This window comes from Panthera pardus, unplaced genomic scaffold (genome assembly GCF_024362965.1).
Source record: "Panthera pardus isolate Hobbes unplaced genomic scaffold, ASM2436296v1 HiC_scaffold_7, whole genome shotgun sequence".
Lineage (NCBI taxonomy): Eukaryota > Metazoa > Chordata > Mammalia > Carnivora > Felidae > Panthera > Panthera pardus.
The window spans coordinates 43,782,346-43,805,256 of record NW_026527002.1 but is presented as its reverse complement, the minus strand read 5'-3'; the positions used below and the strand labels follow the sequence as shown (position 1 = coordinate 43,805,256).

The window sequence follows — 22,911 nt, the reverse complement described above, 5'->3', positions numbered from 1 at the left end:
AAAAATTTTCTCTTAAGTTAGCAAAAATTTTTTCAATCGCCTCCTCAAAATGCTTACAGTAGAGTATACATTGGTAAAACTTTTTGGAAATAACTTTCAATATACATCAAAAGCCTTAAAACTGTTAACAGACTTTGACTCAGTAAGTTTCCTTTTGTGTTTTGTTCCTAAGAAAATGATCAGAAAATGCAAAGACTTACATATGAGAACATTTATCACAATACAATCAGAGTAGCCAAAAAAATTATTGAACACTTTGTGATACATACGTATGATAGATTATCATGAAGACATTAAAATGTTTTTGATAAAGTTTAAAATGACATGTGAAAATACTCATGATTTAATGTTATACTGTATGATCTCAACTCTATAAAAATATATTCATATGCATAAAAAGTCTGGAGGGAAATGTAGCAAGTCAGTATTAACAATGGTTATCTCTGGGTGATGACAGATCATTTCATTTTATACAACTTCATTTCTATATGATCTAGTTTTCTACAGTAAGTATATGTTACTTTTGTAGTCAGGAAAGGTATTAAAAACAAGTATGTACATTCATAATTGTGAAACTAGTTGCCATGGAAAATAGCATTAAAAAATAGAAAAAAGAACAGTGTGGGAAGTGCCCAGTAATGGAGAAGAAAATAATCAGGGAAAATTGCTGGGGACAACGTGTATAGCTTCTTATGTCTACACCCAAACATAAAATACAGCCAACAAACAAAGCCATTTTAGGATTTCAGTATAGGGAAGTGGCCATGAGCTCACAGGTATCACTGGAATTTGGGGGAGCAAACCTATGACTATAGACAGGACAGGCTGTATGCTCTGTGGACCATACTACATTACTATGTCTCACTCTGTTCTAGTCATATGGACTTCCTTATTGTCCCTCATCATTGCCAAGTCTCACAGTTCTTGCCTCAGGGCCTTTGCACTGGTGTTGTATGTCCCCTGCTTCAAAAGTCTCCTCCTTCCCTCACCTCTTTCAAGTGTTTGTTCAGATTCCACTTTCTCGTGAGCCCTGTATTCTCATCTACTCTGCTCCAACAGAATGTAAGCTATTGCCCCAAAAAACAGAAGTCTTTTGGTTCGTTTTACTTAGCATTGCATGCTTAGTGTCTCCAATGGCATCTGGCACATAGTAGGTGCTTGACAAATATTTGTTGAATGAATAAACGGTTATCAGTACCACTCTTCTTTACCTATAAATATTTATTCATTTTTGAGAGAGAGAGACAGAGACACAAAGAGAGAGAGCGTGTGTGAGTGGGGGAGGAGCAGAGAAGATGGGGGCACGGTACAGAGGATCTGAAGTGGGCTCTATGCTGACAGTAGCGAGCCCAATGCAGAGCTTGAACTCATGAACTGTGAGATTATGACCTGAGCTTAAGTCGGATGCTCAACTGACTGAGCCACCCAGGTGCCTCAATTATCAGTACTACTCTCAATGGAGTGTTTTGGAGGGTTTAGATGTAAACACCGCCCACTAGGAACGAACAAGGGATCACTAAGGATATAAGACAGCTCTTATATAGTTCTTCAGGCTTCTTTTGGCAGGCTGCTTGAAAAACCTCCCTCCATGAGGATCTCAGCTCAGCAATTAACATCTTCTGGGTACAGACATTCAGCCAGTTATAGATGCAAACAATTAATTATTCTTTCATCCAGCACACGTTCCTCCATCTGGTCTATGAGGCATAGGGCCTTCATCAGCAAATCGGTCCAATGTCTGTGAAAGTGCAGATAGTCCCTACCACGTTTTCCAGGCCTAGCTAGTCTACTAAGCGAAATAAAGTTATTCTGATATGACTTAGTCCTAATGACCAAGAAAATACAAGAAGCCTAATTTGTTCTTAGTTTCAAAGTACAAGGAAGTCATTCTCAGCTCAGTTTAATGAACCACTTTCTAAGAGTCAGAGCTGCACAAAATGGAATGCACTGCATGGGGTGTAGTGAGTGTCCTGTCAGTAGGAGTATTTAAGTGCAGGATGGATGATAGCATGATGGGAATATTGTGAGATGGGTGGTTGGGCTAGAACTAGTTTGAACTTTCAGGTCCCCTCCAATCGAGAATCTTTGATTCATGTACAAAAATTCATCTCACAAAACTAAGTAGCATATTACAGTAGGTTAACCATAAGTTGGTTATGGAACCTAAATTCTATACATTCTATATTTTATGCCTTGGATTCAGTATAAAATTATTTCCTTCCTCCAGGTTTCACTTTTAAAGCAAGTATAAATATTCATGTAGTACTTTCCTCTATGCAAAGCATTCCTACTTGAAAAAGGATGGAAATGCCAATCAAGTTATCAATGGAGTCTAAAAAATAATGACTATAATGATCTCAAAGTCAGTAAATAATAAATAGCAACATGCTATTATATGTTATAAATGTCTACAATTACCTTTACTCACTAGAACAGGTATTAGATGATTAAGCATTAGACTTGAAACCCGCAGTCTCCTTGATACCAAAGACATGAATCCCTGTCCAGTGGACTGAAGTCTTCTATCTTTCTCAGGAAAAGACCCTGAACATCTGAGAATGTTCTCGTGCCTGGCTCAGTAGTAGTGGTTTCAGATCAGACCTTAAAAAGTCTTGCCATAATATGATCTAGCAATTTGGAAGCAGGGATTCGAACAGATACTTGTACGTTCATGTTCATAGCATCATTACTCACTAGGGCCAAAAGGTGGAAACCACCCACGTGTCTACTGACAGATGAATGGGTAAACAAAATGTGATGTATACATACAATGGAATATTATTCAGCCTTAAAGAAGAAGGAAATTCTGACAGTGATGGCAGTGATGGTTGCATAACAACACGAATGTTCTTAATGTCACTGAACTGTACACTTTAAAATGGTTACAGTGGTAAATTTTATATTACGTCTATTTTCCCACAGTGAAAAAAAGTCTTGGCAATATTTTGCAAAGTTACCATACCTGCATATTTCCACTCTTCTCCCCTCTACAGAATATTCAGATAGACTTGGATAGGTTGCTTTAGGGGAAAGAATTGATATAAAAAGTGGTGCTTTTTGGGGGCGCCTGGGTGTCTCAGTCAGTTAAGCGTCTGACTTCGGCTCAGGTCATGATCTCACGGGCCGTGAGTTTGAGCCCCGCGTCGGGCTCTGTGCTGACAGCTCAGGGCCTGGAGCCTGCTTTGGATTCTGTGTCTCCCTCTCTCTCTGCCCCTCCTCTGCTCACCCTCTCTCAAAAATAAATAAACATTAAAAAAAAATTTTTTTAAGTGGTGCTTTTTGAATACTTACGTATTTTAAATCATACTCTTTGTTCAGGAACATAAGGCTCTATTATATATACTTTGGTTTAATCATAAATTAATCACGTTTGGTATATTACATTGACAGTCTACATTTTCAGACAATAATTACACTTACTAATTGGGTTAGCCTTCAAATATACTTTTGGTTAAAAATAGAGATGAAATTTAAGGAACTGAGTATCTTTTGTTTTATTTCATTTTTTTTGCAAGTTTACGAGAAGTGGAAAAAATTTTTTAAAAAAACCTCTCAACACCACAGCAGCAGCCAGGCCGACTTGGCTGGAAGCTGATGTGATGCCTCATTAATTACTAACAGGATGACTGTCTTGATTCTGAGTTTCCACCTCCATCCTGTTTCTGTCTTTTTAACTGGCCCCTATTTCACAGTTCTTGTTCTTGTCCCTCACAGATGTGGGGTGCTCCCAAGGGTCTCCATTCTTACTGCTGGGCTTCACTTTATTTCCCACTCTTGCAGCTTTCCAAGAAAGCCGGGCGGGGGGGGGTCTCCTTCCTCCTGGCAGTAGCCTTTCCAGGTCTGGTTCTCACCCTGCCCCCAAGCATGATAGGAAGGGGGTCCTTTTTCTAGGGGACACACCTCCTGGATGCTGCCCACCCAGACCCCTCTGAGTACCCAGCCCTGCCTACTTCTGAGTCTCGACTCCGACAGGGTCCAGAGACACGCTGGAATTGCTGGGCTCCGTGCCTCACTGGCAAGGCCCCCGAGCTGGACCAGTCCTCCCCTGCCTCCCAGCCAGACCTCTTCTCCCCGCGCGCCTGAGCTTCCGTGTTGACCGGAGGGTCTCCTTGCCTGCATCATCCTGGGGCCTGTAATTCTCCGTGTCCCCAGGGATTCTGGGATAGGAGACATACTGAGCCACAGGATGGGGGTGATGGCGAGCCTCTGGGAACTAGGGGTGGGAATCGGGGGGTCTCAGGCAGGGAAGGAGTTTTGAGGAGGCAGGAGGCAGACTGGATAGGACGCGTGTTTTCCTCCAGGTCTCATCCGAGTGGAAGCCTGGGGCCAAGTCTTGAATTTTTTATGCACTATTAAACTTAGCTCAGGCATGTGGTATATGCTCAATAAATACCAATTTAAAGTCGTTGAAGGCAGTATCATCCCTGAAAAGAACTTGCTCAGCACCAGACAATTTGCTAAATGGTTTATATGGATTACCCCATTTAGTTTTCAAGACAACGCTATGAAGCAGGCAGTATTATGATCCCCTATTACAGTTGAGGGAACTGAAGCACAAATCAATTGCCCAAGGCCAGCCAGTGAAAAAGCAGAAGAGCTAGAATTTGCTCTGAGGCCGAGACTGCCCTTGGCAGCACATGGCCTCCTCTCTGAGGAACAGACCAACCCGTCAACCTGGCAACCACCTTCCCAGCTGTTACCACAGCCCGGGTTGCTGATTTACGGTTCAGAATGTTCAGAAGGGAAGGGAGACCAGGACCAGAGGAGGCCACTCATCACCCGCTTCTTCTCTCAATAAGCCGCATGCCAGTCGTGTGCCAGGTGTGGGCCTGAGCCTGTCTGGCTTATATCTTGGCACACCTTTCCTCCTCCCGGCCACCCTGGTCTCAGCCTTCTTTGCCCGGTGAATAAATGACAGCTCTGCCTTCAAGATTCAGCCAAAATATCACCTCCTCCAGGAAGGCCCTCACCTTGTCCATTGTTACTGGCACATGGTTAGGGCTCTAGAAATGCATATTTTGACTGGCCGTGTTCCTTGCAATTCCAGGCTCCACCCTTGTCTCCAGCTCCGGCGTTTATAAGCTATTGATATTTAGGGTTGAAGAGGAAGCTTACGTTTCAGGAGTTTTGTGGGGGTGCTTTTTAAAAAACTGTCCACGTATATCCTGCTTTCCATAATCAATGTGTTTTAGAAAGGCGGTGGGTACATGAACTTTTTACGAATTGAAATCCTATTTTCTCCTTGATGTATGTTTCAGAGATAATGTACACTGACCTGGTATTCAGCTGCACTTCTTAAAAATGCTGGGCCCTAATCCTTTAAAAACAACCTTCTCTCAAGTGAACCCCTCAACAGGATGATCGCCCACACACAATCCCTTAAGTGCCCTGACATACCTTTACATGTAAAAGAACGCTTTTGGAATCCTTTTGCAAAACATCTTTAGTTTGTAAGTTCTTATGGTCAGATGTTGGGAGCTCAAGTGAATTCTGACCTGTATGCGTGTAGTTAAAATCAAATAGAACTAAATATATCAAACAAAAGAACGAGCCGTTCTCTGCAAACCACCCTCCACCCGCCCCTCCCCCACCCCGAAGCAACCACATTCAACTCCTTCAGGCTCAGCGATTTTCTTATGCTCGCGTGGAGGCAGAGCTGAAGCCCACAAGCCACAGAGCTTCAGTGAAAGTATTTTTTAAGCTCTGTTAATACTGATGGGCACAGCCCGGCTGAGCCAGCATGAAGTCAGATGGTCTGATCGTCAGCACGTTCAACAGATGCTGGCAGACCATTCTCACGTGTGGTCTCCAATGAAAGACACCTCTGTCAAATGCCTTGAAGGGTGATATTGAGACAGGGTGGGCTACGGTCCTAGGACAAGTGACGAAAGGCCTGACAGAGGAAGAATGGGGCAGAAGTCATCAGACTCCGCAGCACATCATCTTGTGCCACGATATGCTTGGGAGAATTCCCCGGCCACGGTGCCCACAGCAATAGCAGGAAAGAAAGTTTTCGTTGTTGAATCACTGTGCTATGCACCTGAAACTAATGTAACACTATGTTAACTACATGGGAATTAAAAGTAAGTCAATAAGTAAGTAAATAAAATGTGCGAGCCAAAAACTGTCAAACACACACACAAACTCTTTTTGTAGGTAACTTACTTGCACATGTTTTTTTATCTGGGTTAAGAGCAAATCCTTTAGGGCACCGGCAAAAGTAGGAGCCATCAGCATTCACACACTCGTGTTCGCATCCATGGTTTTCTGAGGCACAGTAGTCCACGGCTGTAAATATGAAAACACAGAGTTGAAGGAGACACACAGACAGGAAAGGGAATAATAGTATGGAATGGAAATAACAGCATACTTATAACAAATATCAACGAGGATTAAGATGGTTGTCCCAAAAAAGTGCGGATGAATAAATATGATTCCAAGGCACTTCCCCTGCGATCACCCAAAACATAATCAGATCGGCAATTTACTTCAGAAGATAAACTAAAGAGGGGCGCCTGGGTGGCTCAGTCGGTTGAGCGTCTGACTTCGGCTCAGGCCATGATCTCACGGTTGGTGAATTTGAGCCCTGCATCGGGCTCTGTGCTGACAGCTCAAAGCCTGAAACCTGCTTCTGCTTCTGTGTCTCCCTCTCTCTCTGCTCCTCCCTCACTCGAGCTCTGTCTCTCTCTCAAAAATAAATAAACATTAAAAAATTAAAAAAAATGCAGGTATAAAGAAGATAAACTAAAGAACACATGACCAATTGTATTTAAAAGTTAAAGAAATGCAGGGTGCCTGGGTGGCTCAGGCGGTTGAGCATCCGACTTCAGCTTAGGTCATGATCTCACAGTTCATGAGTTCGAGCCCTGAGTCAGGCTCTGTGCTGACAGCTCGGAGCCTGGAGCCTGTTTCAGATTCTGTGTCTCCCTCTCTCTCTGCCCCTCCCCCGCTCATGCTCTGTCTCTCTCAAAAATACATAAAGATTTAAAAAAAATTCTTAAAGTTTAAGAAATGCAAATCAAAACAATCACAAAGCCTACGACACTAATAACTATCAAACTGCAAAAATAAAGAAGGGATAAAGCCCGATGGTGGCAAGGCAACAAGGAAACAGAGTCAGGGCTGGTGACATTATAAATTGACAAAAAATCCTCTTGGAAGGACGTTTGACAGTGTTCACTGTGGAAATGTGACCCAAAGAAGTAACTGATAAAAGGGAGAAATTAAGCATATGAAATAAGCTATTTATAGCAGCATTATTTACAGTGACAAAAAAATCTGGAAAATAAGATGGACATTTAATAATGGTAAATGGCTTAGTAATTTATAAGAAAATGCCTTGTCCTATTTGTCATTAAATCTACAAATGTTGAAACCAATTTGACAATAAACTTCATATATTGAAAAAAAAAATTACTAACAAATTAAAAAAAAAAATCTACAAATGTTTACTGAACACCTTACTGCCGGCCTGGCCCTGTTTTAGGTGCTAAGGATAGAGCAAATAACAAAACAAATAAAAATTCCGGGTCTCAAGGAACTTACATTTGGATAGTGGTGGTGGTGGACAAAAAATACAATAAGTAAATAAGATAGGCTTGCAGAAGGTGGAGAGAGTATCCTGGGGAAAAATAAAGCGGGGAAAAGCCATAGCTACCATGGGGAGGCTAGAAGGATGATAGACGGTGACCGAAGTGGTCAGGAAAGGCATCATAAGAAGGCGGCCGTTGGGCAGAGTCCTAAATGAGGGTCTGAGGGTTGAGCCAAGCAGATAATGGGGAGTAAGCATCTGAGCAAAAGAAACAGCAAATGCAAAGGCTGCCAGGTGGGAATATGCCTGGTATGCTGCAGGACAAGCAGGGAGGCCAGGGTGGCTGGAGCAGAGACAGGTGGGAGAGGAGAATGAGTGCAGGAATGAGTCAGGAGGGACTGAGGCCACTACAAGGACTTTGGCTTTCACTCTCATTGAGGAGGGAGTCATTGGAAGGTTCCGAACAAAGGAATCGAGACTAGATGATAGAGAGCAAATGTGACAGTAGAAAAGCAGTTAGAAGCCTACCACAATAATCCCAGTGGGGAATGGTGGAGGGCTCAACCATGGTGGTGCAGGACGGAGGTGGGGGCGGGGTGGGGGGGAGATAGGGGAGCAGTGTTCTGGTTAAACGTGTCCCCCAAAAGAATGCAGGAGTCCTACCCCCAGTGCCTGTGAATGTGATCTTATTTAGAAATAGGGTCTTTGCTGATACAATCAAGTTGCGATGAGGTCATATGGGTGGGCCCTAATCCAATACAGCTGGTGTCCTTATAGGAAGAGGAGAATGCCACGTGAAGACACAGACATACAGGGAGACCACCACGTGAGGACAGAGGCTGGAGGGATGTGGCTGCGGGCTGAGGAACACCAAGGGTCAACAGCCACCTCCAGAAACAAGGAAGGAGTCTCCCCTACAAGTTCCAGTGGGAACATGGACCTGCCAGCACCTCAATTTTGAACTTCTAGCCCCAGAACTAGGAGGTACCACATTTCTGTTGGCGTAAGTCACCCAGTTTGTGGTCGTTGTGATGGCAGCCCTAGGAAGCTAATACACCAGGTATGAGTTGAGGTGGGGCCAGTGGGGGTCCTGCCGGAATAGAGGAGAGCCAGGAGGAAGAAAGAAGGATTGAGGCTGACTTGGGGGATCTGGCATGAGGGCGGAGTGGCTGTAAACTGACGGCGGGGCCGGGGTGGGGGGGGTCAGGGGCACAGGTGCACTGGGTTTTGTGGGAGGAGATTCGGGCATTAGGCAGTTGTTAACATTATAATCCTAACATAATTGTAAATAGGAAGACAGACAAAATGTGGTGAAAAAAGTAGATCTCAAAACTGAATATTTACAGAGGTGACACCCAGGTAAAACAGAGCTCCAAAGGCATGCCTGAAGCCTGGGAATTAGAAATAAAAATTCTTGCTGTGTCAAGGTGGTGGGATTATGGATGATTTGTTTCTCCTTTAAAAAACATTTCCCTCTATCACTTTTAGGATATTCTGACGTCAGAAACTTGGAAATAATAAAAAGGAAGTGGAATCTGCAATTAATACACATGTGTGCCTTGAAAAACAAAACCCTGCGCTGCTAGGGCAAGGACATACTTAACCCAACAATCAAAAGATGCAAAGGGTAGGGGCGCCTGGGTGGCTCAGTGGGTTGAGTGTCTGACATCAGTTCAGGTCATGATCTCACAGTTTGTGGGTTCGAGCCCCACGTCGGGCTCTGTGCTGACACCTCAGAGCCTGGAGCCTGCTTTGGATTCTGTGACTCCTTCTCTCTCTGCCCCTCCCCTGCTCATGCTCTGTCTCTCAAAAATAAATAAATGTTATGGAAACCAATTTGACAATAAATTATATTAAAAATAAATAAATAACTTAAAAATTTTTTTAAAGATGCAAAGGGAAAATCTGCAGTTTTTTTTAAATGTTTTTATTTATTTTTGAGACAGAGAGAGATAGAGCATGAGCAGGGGAGGGGCAGAGAGACAGGGAGACACAGAATCAGAAGCAGGCTCCAGGCTCTGAGCTGTCAGCACAGAGCCCGACGCAGGGCTTGAACTCACGGAGTGTCAGATCAGGACCTGAACTGAAGTCAGACGCTTAACCGACTGAGCCACCCAGGCGCCCCAAAGTCTACAGTTTTAAAGGGTAATAACCTGCGTTTTGTTTATTCCTTTGCTTCCAGCCTTCATTAACTCTCTGTCTAAAGTATCATTTTTGTGACTTCACCTCCCCAAAGAGTTCTAACAGCGCCTAATAATGGAGGGTTTAATACACAAGTCATTGTGGGAACAGGACATTAACATAGTTACAGGATCTGCATGTCATGGGATGTTAGCCAGTGGCTGGAGTTGAGTCAAAGCATAAACACTGCCATAGCACCAAATCCTTCTAAAAGTTAATAGCCCATCATTCAAGAACCATTGTCATATCAAGCAAAGAATTGCAGAAACGGAGGACACAGACATCAAGGACACCAAGCCCTGGCACGTGCCTGAGTCTGTGTCACAGAAGCGGGCCATGCAGTGGCCCGCACTGACCTGTGTTGGCAGTAGGCACTTCCCACCTCCAGCCTCCACATGTTGGGCCTCATCTTAAGAATCTCCCAACCCCTGATATGGGTATCTGCCATCAGTCAGCCCATGCCATCTCAGGCCACCTACCTTTTAGTGTTCCCCCCAAAGAGAAGAGATGTTGATCTGACTTCCAAGTTCTGACTTCCAAATTCCAGGAAATTGACAATACTACAATGAGGAGTGAGCTGGTCTCTGTACCTAAAGGTAGGAGCTCAGATTCTCTCTCTCTCTTGAAACTTCCTCTTTATGTACCATGCGGGTGTAATTTCTGAGTCCAGCCATCTATGTCCCTCAGAAGAACTCCTGAGTATGCTGGCCCCATATTAGACTGAGGACAGGTTGGAGGTTTTGCTTAGGCCTAAAATCTGAGCCTTATACTCCAAACTTGCCTTTTTCCAGAATGCTCTAGAACATCCAGGGGTGGATCAGGGGTTAATAAAGTTGCAGATGAGCCGTTTTAACTGACCTCCACTTAACCAATCCCTAATCCATCAATGCTTTTCATTCCTTCTGAAAATATAGCACCTGATGCCCAGAGCACACTAAATGTGCATGTGTGCTCTCTCTTTCTCTCTCAAAAATAAATAAATAAACTTAAAAAAAAAAACTTAAAAAAATGTATAAGGATTCTGCTCTTAGATTGCTTTATAGAAGTCTTCAAATCCTTGCTCCAATTTAAAGAAAGCAAAATTGAAAATCATGGAGCATACATTACGGGGATGTTTTATGCAAGAAAAAAATTTTAAATCATGCATTCAACAAATGAACTTAAATTAGTAATTTTTAAAGGTGTAAGTAAAGGTGATTATTATTAAAAGTACATTCATATGTTTTAAATAAAAATAAAAAGGTTAAGATAAGTTTGGATATGCAGTTTTTAATGATTCCACTCTTTGAAAGATACCTTCCGTCTCTCAGCCAACCACAGGCCCAATCTCACAGAGTAAGAAGGCTTCTCCTGGACTTGGATTCTGTTGCTGGTTTTGTTTTTTATGCTCAGTAATATGGGGAACTGAAGGGGTGAGGAGAGATTGGCAGGGCGGGATTTAAGCATTCCTGGGTCTTAAGACCCTGGACTGTAAAACCCCAAGGTGTCAAATCCCACCTTGATTTGAGGGCCACTCTCTAGCTTACTGCCAGGCTGCTGGGCACAGCAGCGGAGGCCATCAGTACAACATTACATGTTGGGGAGCCTGCTTCCAGGCACGTGAACCTAAAAGCTTTTTAAGACCAAGAGAGATCCAGTCCATTCAACTCTGACATCCTTTGCCACACATTTTGGGTTCTTTGCATAACTTCCTTGGTTGCAAAACTGTACTTGTAACAAGAGAGGCCAAGTTTAGGGAGCAGATGTATGGATGTGCTCTATGTGTGTAACTCAGAAATGCTTCTGTTGTTCCAAGTCCTCATCTCCTTCAATAAAATCCTTTCTCAGTTATTTGCCTGACATATCTATGCTCTCATTTATAAGCAGAAAGGGTAATTCCCTGGCTGTAGGGAATTGGACCCTTCAGATCACAAAGTGTTAAAATCTCAGGGTTAGAAGCCAGTCATGCCACATTCAGTCTCTGCCTAATATGTGCAAAATCACTCAGCTGTGTCCAAGGATAAACGATACTTTGGTGCAAGGTAATGAAGCCTAAGATCAATGGTCTCTGATTTACAATGTGGTCACAATCCAAAGTTGCCTCAGTGGGGATCAGTCTGCAAGGGGATGGCATTAGTAGAAACAGGATATTTCAAAGAGGAGCATTTGGGCTTTAAAGCTTGTTGATGACAGAGTAAAAAAAACCAAGTTCATCATTAGAGAAATTGGAGAAGCAGTTGACTTGCTGAGTATACAGAAGATAACACATATAGAGTCAGATTCACAAAACCTCTCCCACCAGGACACAACTGGATTTCTCTATGCAGGATCTCGAAACCTGGAGAAAGTTTCTTATCCATTTTGATAACAACAGGGAAATATTCTGAGCTGAATTGTCTTCTCCACCCTAAATTTGTACGTTTAAGTCCTGTTCCCAGTCAGGCTGTGGCTGTATTTGGAGATAGGATCTTTAAAGAAGTGATTCGATTAGGATGAGGCCATTTGGGTGGGCCCTAATCCAATCTGACTGATGTCCTTATAAGAGGAGGAGATATGGACACACAGAGGACCCAGGTATGCATATTCACAGAGGAAAGACCACATACAGAGACAGCAAGGGAGTGGCCTTCTACAAGCCAAGGAGAAAGACAAGCCTGCTGACACCTTGACTTTGGAAGCTTAGCCTCCAGAACTGTGAGAAAAGAAATCTCTAATGTTAAAGCCACTCGGTCTGCGGTTTTGTTACAAAAGCCTTAGGAAGCCAGTATAGGGACAAATCCAATACTTAATGTCTTGAAATGGGGGAGGTCAAGCTCCAAACATGAGCAGTTATCTGATGAACTGAAAACCTGACATTTCAATATAAAGATGGATCCTCCCACACTTGCCCCCCACTTAATTATCAACAATCCCCTCCTTACTGAGGGCAATTGGTAGAGGAGAATCTAGTGGAAAAAAATATCTCTGAAGGCAGCAGTAACGCCGTGCTAAATCCCCAAGCTATGTGCCACCATAGTTCTGAGTATGGGCCTCAGTATGATTTCTTTTTCTTCCAAGATTTTATTTTCATTCAAGTTAGTTAACACATAGTGTAGTATTGGTTTTAGGAGTAGAATTCAGTGGTTCATCACTTACATATATCACCCAGGGCTCATCCCAACAAGTGGCCTCCTTAATGTCCATCACCCATTTAGCTCATCCCCCTACCCAACACCCCTCCATCGCCCCTCAGTTTGTCCTCTAGAGTCTCTTGGGGCGCCTGGGTGGCTCAGTAGGTTAAGCGTCAGACTTAGGCTCAGGTCACGATCTTGTCATGGTTCATGAGTGCGAGCCCTGCATCGGGCTCTGTGCTGACAGGTCAGAGCCTGGAGCCTGCTTCAGATTCTGTGTGTGTGTGTCTCTCTCTCTGCCCCTCCCCCGCTCACACCCTGCCTCTCTCTCTCTCTCTCCAAAATAAATAAACATTAAAAAAAATAAAAAAGCACAAATTCTTTAAAAAAAGAGAGAGTTTCTTATGGTTTGCTTCCCTCTCTGTTTTTATCTTGTTTTATTTTTCTTTCCCTTCCCCTATGTTCACCTGTTTTGTTTCTTAAATTCCACATATTAGTGAAATCATATGGTATTTGTCTTTCTCTGACTTATTTCGCTTAGCATGATACACTCTAGTTCTGTTCGTGTCATTGCAAATGGCATACACCTGATGTACTATTAAATGCAAGCATTCATAAGACAAAAATTTATAAAGGATATAGAAATTCAGACTTAGCTAATGTTTATCGGTTGCCCATGTAGCAGACAATATAATGATAGTAATAATATTAACAAACACAGCACTGTCCCGATGCCTTACACATATTAACTCAGCCCTCACAACAATCCTTTGAAATAGGTATTATTGTTATCCTCAATTTACAGATAAAGTCAAACAGAGACAGGTCTTAAGAGATTTACAAAATGTGGTAACAACAGTACCTACTTCATAGGGTTGTTGCAATTCTACATAAAGTATTTCAATGACTTAGTAACATTCAATAAATGTAGATTATATTTTTATTGCCCTGCATCTTTATTCAGATACCATTGAATTTGGGGGTTATAGGATACTTTAATGCCATTCATTTGTTCCACAACCATTTATTAATTACTATACAATCAGGCATTATACTAAACCCTGGATGGTGACGACAAGCAAATACTCTACATAAGACATCTTAGAAGAAAGGCAGAAAGGAGAAGCCAAGCTTTTAGCAGTGATTACTTCCAGAAAGTAAAAGTGGGGAGGAATGACTTTCAGGTTTTGACTTTACACACATCTATACTCCGACAATTTTTTTAATACGCAAAAATTGATTTTGTAATTTAAAAATCAATCAAGAGGACAAGATTTTTTTTTAAAATACACGAGTGCTTGAGATTGTGATCAATCACTCAGCCTCAGTCAATGCACTGAGACATACCGCAAGTCTACTCTGAAAGATGAAAAGTACGATCATTGACTTCTATCCCCAAGGGTTTACAATCTGTTTAGGCAGATAAGATGCAAACAGGACCAAAGTTATCCCCAAAGACAAGGCAGTGGGTAAACACCAGAGGTAAACAAGCACAGCAGGAAATTCACCCTTAAAGATAGAGATAAATGGTCTCTGAAAAATGCTGTTTTGGGTGGAAATTAACACAGCTTTAGTGGTAGCTGATGGATTACAAATACAGGGAACTCAATACAAAAAAGGACCTTAGTTGGGAATCTACTCTCAATCACCTGAATGTGGAAATAAATTCAGTCCTGTCCAGAGTGAAATGAGCAGTTAGGGAAATGGGACTTCGACACTGGAATTTAACGTTCTACTAACTCCAAAGTGTGGAAATGCTGCCTAAAAAGTCCTGAGTCTGGCTACGAATTGAATTTTCATGCAGGTCATAGTCATACTTCTGGGATGAGTCAAAGTACTAGAACCTCAGCTTTGAAGATGCTGAAACCGAAAACAATTGCATCCATTCACCCGTAGCTGGATGTGGTGAATTTCTAGCACATCTTTAAATAAATAGTTTAGGTTTACTGCCCCCACTGTCTTACCACCTACCCCTTCTCCTGAAATCTGCCCTTTATCCTGCCCCTCTTGATCATCATCAGTGGGCTCCTGGTCATCTTTGTGTCCCTAACGCCCAGAAGAAGGCCTGGCAGAGAGTTAGGAAATATTTGCTGAGATGAATCAGTGACTCAACTCAACGGCTTTTCCCCTAAGTTCTGTTCCCTTTGGCCTCGCTGGAGCATGACATTAATATTGCCGTGGCCTAGAAATTCTCTTTCTCATCTTATCCCATGACTTTTGATTTTCTTACCCACCTCTCCCACTCCCACCCCTGCCCCCAACCTTAGGCTGTTCCTTCAGGGATATTTTTCCTGCCCCACTTGTCCCCCCTGCTCCCTACATGTGGCTCAGGCCAGCAAAGTTCAGGCCTTCACTCTCTCCTCATTCCATACTTCATGACGGCCAGGAAATGATGATGATGATGATATATGCTATCATAGTAATAACTGTCTCGCGTGTATGAGAGACTTTACTCATTACCTTATTTAACCCCGCAAAACACTATGATGTACGTATTATTACTCTACGATATGGGTGAGAAAACCGAGGCTCAGAAATGCAATGACCCATGCCCAGCCAGCAGCAGAACTGGGGTTTGAGCCCAGGTCTTACTGTATTGACGGACAAAACAAACACACACACACACAAATAAATGTTTAAAGTAAAAAATAAGTAGAAATTAAAATTCAGAAAGAAATGGACTGAGCTGCTTCCCGGCTACATCGATGGCTCTACCCATCTCTCTTCACATGGTGCTCCTTTCTCCTCCCTCTTGACACATCCTTGTCGGGGTCCCACCACAACTTCATACTCACCTGGTCTAAAACTACTCATTCTCTTTCAGAGTCATGGAAGCTCAAACTCAAGTGAAAGCACTTTTGACTTTTCATCCTCCCCTTTATTTACAGCCTCTCTTCATCTCTACTCCTTCCCTCTCCATTTCTTCAGACACCACTCAAACTCTGGCCCTTGTCACCTCTCCCCTGAAGGCTGCCAGAGTCTCCTAACTGGTCTTTCCATCCCTCACCATTTTCCTTCTGGAATCTATCCTGCAGTGCACCACAAGGAGATTAAGTTTCCTAAAATGAGGCTTTGCATTTGCCATTCCCAATTAGAAACCCGTCAGTGTCTCCTTTCCAGAGATGAAGCCCAGACTCTTCAGCCTGATTTTCAAAGCCCTGAACACTATGGTTCCACCTGGTATCTCCGTCTTCTACTTCACACCTATAGGAATTCCCTGCTTCCGCAGAGCTGGTCTCTTCCATTGTTTAAGTCAGACGGGTTTTAACCAGGGTGATCCTATCATTTATCACCCAAAATAGAACCCCTTTGAAAGTGAAAGGGAGGGCTATTGAGAATTGAGCCAACAAGGCATAAACTGGGATCGTCCTGGATTAACTGGGATTTATGGTCCCCATATTCTTAAACGTTCCCATCTATATACGGGCCACCCAAACTAGCACCTGATGGAATGCTTCCATAGTCCTTACCAGCCTTTGCTTCTCTAAATTTCCTGTCTAAGTCTGACACCCGGGGTCTTCATCTTTGACAAGCCCCTTCAGACCGATATCTTCAGGTCAGGTTGCCTGTTAAGCTTTCAGTGTGGCATTCCTGTGACAGTCTCCCCCTCCTCCACCAGCTCCCAGGAGCAAGGCCTGCCCCTCCCAATGACCACTGCTGTCCCCACACCATTACTGCCCTCAATATCTCCCCTTGCCCTGGACACTTGTCCAATGGCTACCCTTCCTGCATCGCCCAGATGTCCCCCCACGCTAGCCGTCATAACGACCCTCTTCTCTGACCTTCTGTAGCCTATTACCATCACCACTTGTTATGCACTCAGCATAAACCCATCAAAAGCACTTGACCTTCTGAAAATTTGTAACGTATCCCTAACCAAGGAAACTGGCAACAATGGTCCACCAGCACATAATCATCTCACTCCCAGCCTCCAACAGGTGCTTGGTTGGGGAGGAGGATGACAGGAATATCTGGTGGATGACACCTCAGTCACACACAGTCTCTCCCCATTTTCCCATTCTTCTGCCTTGATGCCCCACCAAGGAAAGGCATTCTACATACACTCAGCAGCAGAGAAATGCCCATCTCTGATAAACACAGTCCACAACAGCTCCCTGGCAACCATAGAATCTACTCTCAGGCTTGTTGCTCTTCAGCAAATGTCAAACCCCCAAAGTTACAGCAAAACCCTTAGAGACACAAAGGTCCTCTAATACACAGGGATGATTAGGCAATTATTTGGCAATACTCAGAAAACTGGGTTCCTCACCACCCTCCAGTTTCCCAAGGGCCAGGGCAGGCCTCCTGCCCCAGCCATGGCCCCTACTGCTCGCCCCCCCCCCCCACAGCCTCCACCCCCTGTCACCCACACATGTTCTGGGCCTTCCCTGCTCCTTCCCTCACCCAATTAAGCAGTCACCCTCACCCCTTTTCCTGAAGCTTATCCCCTGGCCTTATTCCCAATGGCCTGATTTCCTTCTGACCCAATAGCACCCAAAGTTCTACCCATTTAACAACTGGTGAGGGAAAAAATATAGGTTAAACAAAATAAATAGTATGACTTCATTTTGTTAAACATTAACAAAATGTTTTGAATTAGATATTTGTATGGGGGAAAGTCCAGCAGATAATATAACAAACGATTAATAGGGATTTTCTCATGTGTTTAATCCTCATCCTCAATGAAAGTATGTTGCTTGCAGAATACAAATGAATGAAGCAAAAATAGTAAGAGTTGGTGTTTATATGTCGGCTTCTTTGTTGCCTGTGCTAGTGGATGTGGTGCCTTGCCACCTATCGCTGTCACCACTAGCAGATTAAGAAAAAAATAAACAGGGGCGCCTGGGTGGCTCAGTCGGTTGAGCATCCGACTTTGGCTCAGGTCATGATCTTGCGGTCTATGAGTTCGAGCCCTGCATCGGGCTCTGTGCTGACAGCTCAGAGCCCGAAGCCTGCTTCGGATTCTGTGTCTCCCTCTCTCTCTGTCCCTCCCTTGCTCATGCTCTGTCTCTCTCTCTGTCAAAAATAAATAAACATTTAAAAAAAATGAAAAGAAAAAAGAAAAAAATAAACAGAACCGCTTTGGAGACCAATTCCATTTGTGACAAGTGGAGTTTTCATTCCCATCAGTGTGTACAAACAAGCAAGCAAACCCATTCTATCCTCACCTGCGATGAGCAGGACACCCATGCTTTTGCTTTGTTGCTTTTTCCTTCCACATCCTTAGCTAAGGATCAAAGTGTGCTGGAAAATGTCAATTCTATGTGCAAAATAATAATCATTCACTATGGGAAGGAAGACATACAAGGCCTCTGAAAACCATGGGGTGTGGGCAGAAGAGAAAACGCAGGATTTAGAGTCAGAAAAATACAGGTTCCAGGTCTGGTGTGAGTCGAGCCCTTTCCCTTCCTTTGCCTCCAGATTTTTTGCCTTCTAAGTACTGAGTTCAGTTAATGGAACACCTACTGTTTGCCGGGCACTGTTTGTTGGAGGAAGGATGAAAGAGACCATGCAAGTTTTAGGTGTTTTGCAGACCCACTGGTCGGGGGCGTGAGGGATGTGCTGGCCCGCTCTCCAGGTGCTGAGGAGAACCATCATCCTTCACTGAAGAAATCAGATGCCACCCCACCTTTCCTACCTCCCACCAGGTCACACAATGTGGAGTTGCTCAAGTGGGAAGTCACTCACCCGATGGCAAGTTGGTGCCTGAAATTCTAAGCACTGCCCCTGAAACTTCTTCCCTGGGGTCCGCATTTGAGGCCACTGTTCCTTGCCTCTGACAATGGTGTCTTCCTGCATACAGCTGGGCTTTACACCTGGCAGCCACTTGGGACTGTCACCGAACTGCAGATCTATACTTAGGAGGAAGGCTGCCTACGTCCCTGAGGGGCCACTCAGCAAGCTCGCCCACCGGCAAGTGAGTGCAACACATGAGCTGTCCTGAAGTCAGGCCATCTCAAACAGCCTCCGCATTGGCTGAAGACCAGCACAGTCCTTTTCAAGCGATGTAGTATATAAAGGGACAATTCTATTTACGTAGATTACCATAAATATGCCTTTTGCTGAGGACCCAGTAGGAGAAAATGCCAGCTGCAGCCCTAAATGAAGTCTTCAGAGTTTGCATTCTGACCAACAACTGGGCCAGACACCTGAGCACTTTGTTGAAACTCAAAAGAAAGCAGCTGGGTCCCTGGGGGGCTCCCCTTCCCTCCTCACGGTGCTCAACTTGCCCTTCCTCATGAAACGAGGCAGATGAATACTCACCCACACATCTCTTCCCATCCTCGGCCAGCATGAAGCCGCTGTAACACTGGCAGACAAAGGAGCCCAGCACATTCACGCAGAGCTGCTCACAGCCGTGGTCCTCTGCCGCACAGAGATCCTGGACTGGGGCAAAGTCACACCATCAGAACACACGTCCGTGACCCTCTGCCCTCCGCGCGTGGCCAGACAACAAGCACTTGCTAAAATAACCTTCGGAATAACCTTTAACGTATTGAATAACTGTAATCCTACCATCCAGAGGCAACCACGATTAACATTTTGGTGGATTTTTATGTGTAAATAAAAACAGATCTTTCAAAGTTGGAATCATTCGCCTCTATTAAATGCATTGAATAATTTCGAATTAACATCAGGTCTGTCTTTTCCTCATGTTCATGAAAGTGCTCTGAAGCATTCAGATGGTTCCCGAGAACTAGAAGTTATCATGAGCAGGCATCTGCACCAGTCAGCACCAAGTACCACTCGTGTTCTTCGAGAACGAAAATGCTTTGTAATCACAGTCTCACCGGTTTACAGGAGATAATCTGCACTGTCTTTGACATTTTGCAGACGGGGAAGCTGAGAGAGAGCACAGTGGGAAGACCTGTCACTCCACCCAAAAAATGGCAGGTCCCAATTCAATATCTGTCTTTTTGGATGTACTTCTCCTCATTCCATTTGTCTACCAGAACAATCTTTGGAAATCCTCCTTGAGCTTTATTTGTTCATGCCAGCAACACACGAGGAAAAGGCGAAGCCAAAGGAGGTTAGGTAGAGGTAACAAAGATTACTAGGGATAAATGGATGTATGGTTATTAGTGGGCCTACGTCGGTCAAGTATTTATTATGTGTCCACAGAGTGCTGAGCCCTGGGGTTTCACACAAATGCAATGTAAGAATGCACTCACAGGAATGCATTTGCTGCAATGAAACTAAAAGTATATCAGAGGATGAAAAGGTTCAAGGCATTTTCAATCCATCGCTGACTCAGTCTCTCCTTTGCACAAACAGGCTGACCCGATAAACATTACTTCTCAGCTAGGAGAATGCCTTGGTCTCTTAACTAGCTCTTCCAGTGACTTTACCATTAAAGTTGAAGAAAATCAAAGAGCATTAAAGAAATTGAATATATTAAAAAGAGTTTTCTCTGGTTAAAAGTTATCACTATGAAAGCTACAATAAAAACTCAATTAACTAGAAAGCCTGATTGATCCCTGAATCAATCCAATGGCTACACTTCAATGTAATCACCTGTGTCACTGAGTTTTATTATTTATTATGCTTTTAGATAAATATATAAAATTGATAAAAAGATAAAATCTGATTGATTCATTACCTCTATTAAATGCATTAAGTAATTTTTTAAAATAAAATCTGCTTCTTAACATTAAAAAAAAAGGCTTATGCCTAATATTCCACAAATAAGGACTCAGGCTTTCAAGTGCTAAAAAGAAGTATTTTCATTCTCAAATCAATAAAGTAGATGAAGAAAATTATAGATGTAAATTCTTCTATTACCAGTATATTTTACCTTAGATTTCCAATTGGGAACTCCAATCGAGAGTTCCATTGGATTTAGATAGAAGGAAAACACCAATAACCAGAAAAAACTTCAGCTCATGTAAAAATCATAGTGAATCATTAAAGAATGATAAAACCTACAGTTAAGTTACAAGCCTAAGCTAGAGACCTAAGAAAAATCTGAATCACAGGATACTCTTCATTTATCAATAAATGAAGCACCTACAGTGTCCCAGGCCCTGGGGATACAGTGGTGAACCAAACAGAGGAAGGAGTTCCTGCTGTCACCCAGCTTGTATTCTAAGGGTAACATGAAGCTCTGGGAAGAGCATTTCTGACTGAAAGAATGGCAAATGCAAAGGTCCTGAGGTAGAACAAACTAGCCCCATAGTCAAGGGTAGACTGGAAAAGGCTGGCAGGTATAGGCGAGAGAATGGAAAACGGGAAAGGTACTATGGGCCGAGGGAGCAGTGTGAGTGAATGTGCAGAAATGAGGAAAGTAGGACAGTTGTGGTAGCTAAATCCCATGCTGAGCATTCCAAGGGAAGTAGCAGGAGGGGGGATCAGAAGGACAACTGACACCAGATGGCAGAGGGCTGGAAGGTAGGCTGAGAAGTCCAAGCCGATTAAGCAGGTGATGGGGACCAGTCAGGGTAAAATCCATCAAAAGAGAGAGAGGGCAATGCCACCTGGGTTGTCCTTTAGAAGGAGGGATCTGGCAGCTTCTTCGGCTCTGGGAAACTTAGAGGGCTTCTAGCTGTTAAATAAAATCACTGCTTTGTTTGGGAACAGCAGTAGGTTTTTTTTGTTTGCTTGTTTGTTTGTTTTTTAATTCCATGCCGAAATAGCTCTGGTCTGTCTGCACACGGATGGAAAAATTAACCTCCTGATATGAGGACCTTCGCTTGTTCTTCAGGGCCAGAGTTTTCCGCCTCCCCTATCAGCTGTCAGTCCAGGCCTGCACTCTTCCCCTTGGCATGTATCACAATGTTAATTGCGTAGGCATTTATTTATTTGTTTTTTTTTATTTTTGTAATTTTTTTTTAACGTTTATTTATTTTTGAGACAGAGAGAGACAGAGCATGAACGAGGGAGGGTCAGAGAGAGAGAGGGAGACACAGAATCTGAAACAGGCTCCAGGCTCTGAGCAGTCAGCACAGAGCCCGACGTGGGGCTTGAACTCACAGACCGCGAGATCATGACCTGAGCCGAAGTCGGACGCTTAACCGACTGAGCCACCCAGGCGCCCCAATTGCGTAGGCATTTAAGTAGCCATGTATTTACTGTTGCCCTTGCTAGACTCTGAGCTCCCTAGTGGGGATGAGACAGTGCCTGCACAAAAGCCTCATGACTGGAAAATGTCACCCCAACACACTGGAACAACCTACCTCCCAAATCCCAAGTCCCTCTCTAAAGTGAGGGGCATGAGCTTCTTCACCTGGGTCTCCCTTCTCTGCTCTAGCTGCTGCTTTGCCTCCTTTGGTGTCTAGCAGGAACCCCGCCTAATAGCGGTTACAAAGGAATAGTGGGAGTACAGGTGATTTTTAGGCTCTTATAATGATCTGCTTTCAAGTTTTCTAACAAGAGTTTCTAACAGGAGCTTTTATAATAATGAAAAAAAAAAAAACCCCAACATGCTACAAAAGAACCCCTCTGAAAGCAGCATTTTGAAAGCAAGGAACCAGGAGCTTGAAGCAACCATCTTTTTTTTCCAAAAGACCTCTCCCCAGAGGGTAGGTAGAGAGGCAATGCATATTCCTTTTGGGACAGGGCTGGGACACCCACAGAATGGCCTGTGAATAACTGCAAGATCCAGTCTACAGGAGCGGCAGCGTCCGACCTTGGCTACCCATCAGAACCACCTGGGGACCTTTAGAAAACCCTGGGGCACCTGGGGCACCTGGGTGGCTCAGTCGGCTAAGCGTCCGACTTCGGCTCAGGTCACAATCTCACTGTCCGTGGGTTCGAGCCCCGCGTCGGGCTCTGTGCTGACGGCTCAGAGCCTGGAGCCTGTTTCAGATTCTGTGTCTCCCTCTCTCTGACCCTCCCCCGTTCATGCTCTGTCTCTCTCTGTCTCAAAAATAAATAAATGTTAAAAAAAAATTTTAAAAAAAGAAAAAAAAAAAAAAAAAAAAGAAAACCCTGATGCCCAGGGCACCCCGCTCCTTAAACCAGACTGGCCAGAGTGGAATGCAGGCAGCAGGGTTGGCGAAAGCTCCCCAAATAACTGCAGTGTGCAGCCGGGTTGAGTGTCATCGAACTGGATAAAAAGTCCCTTACAATCATCAGAGTGGAAGGTGCCCAGACCCAGGGGCCAGTCTCCCC

The 22,911-nt window shown here is 43.8% G+C and overlaps 1 protein-coding gene across 3 annotated transcripts in view; it reads right to left on the bottom strand.

Annotated features, from left to right (window-relative positions):
- MATN2 (matrilin 2) overlaps positions 1 to 22,911 on the bottom strand; it is a 136,091-nt gene that overhangs the window by 42,380 nt on the left and 70,800 nt on the right. For 2 of the 3 annotated variants that reach the window (XM_019468040.2, XM_019468038.2), the window contains exons 5-6: positions 19,066 to 19,188; positions 6,166 to 6,288 (exon numbers count right to left, since the gene is read on the bottom strand). In XM_019468040.2, the coding sequence (XP_019323585.2) occupies positions 6,166 to 6,288; positions 19,066 to 19,188 (246 nt within the window). The remainder of the gene's footprint in view (positions 1 to 6,165; positions 6,289 to 19,065; positions 19,189 to 22,911) is intronic. The other variant, XM_053896595.1, reaches the window with a different exon arrangement.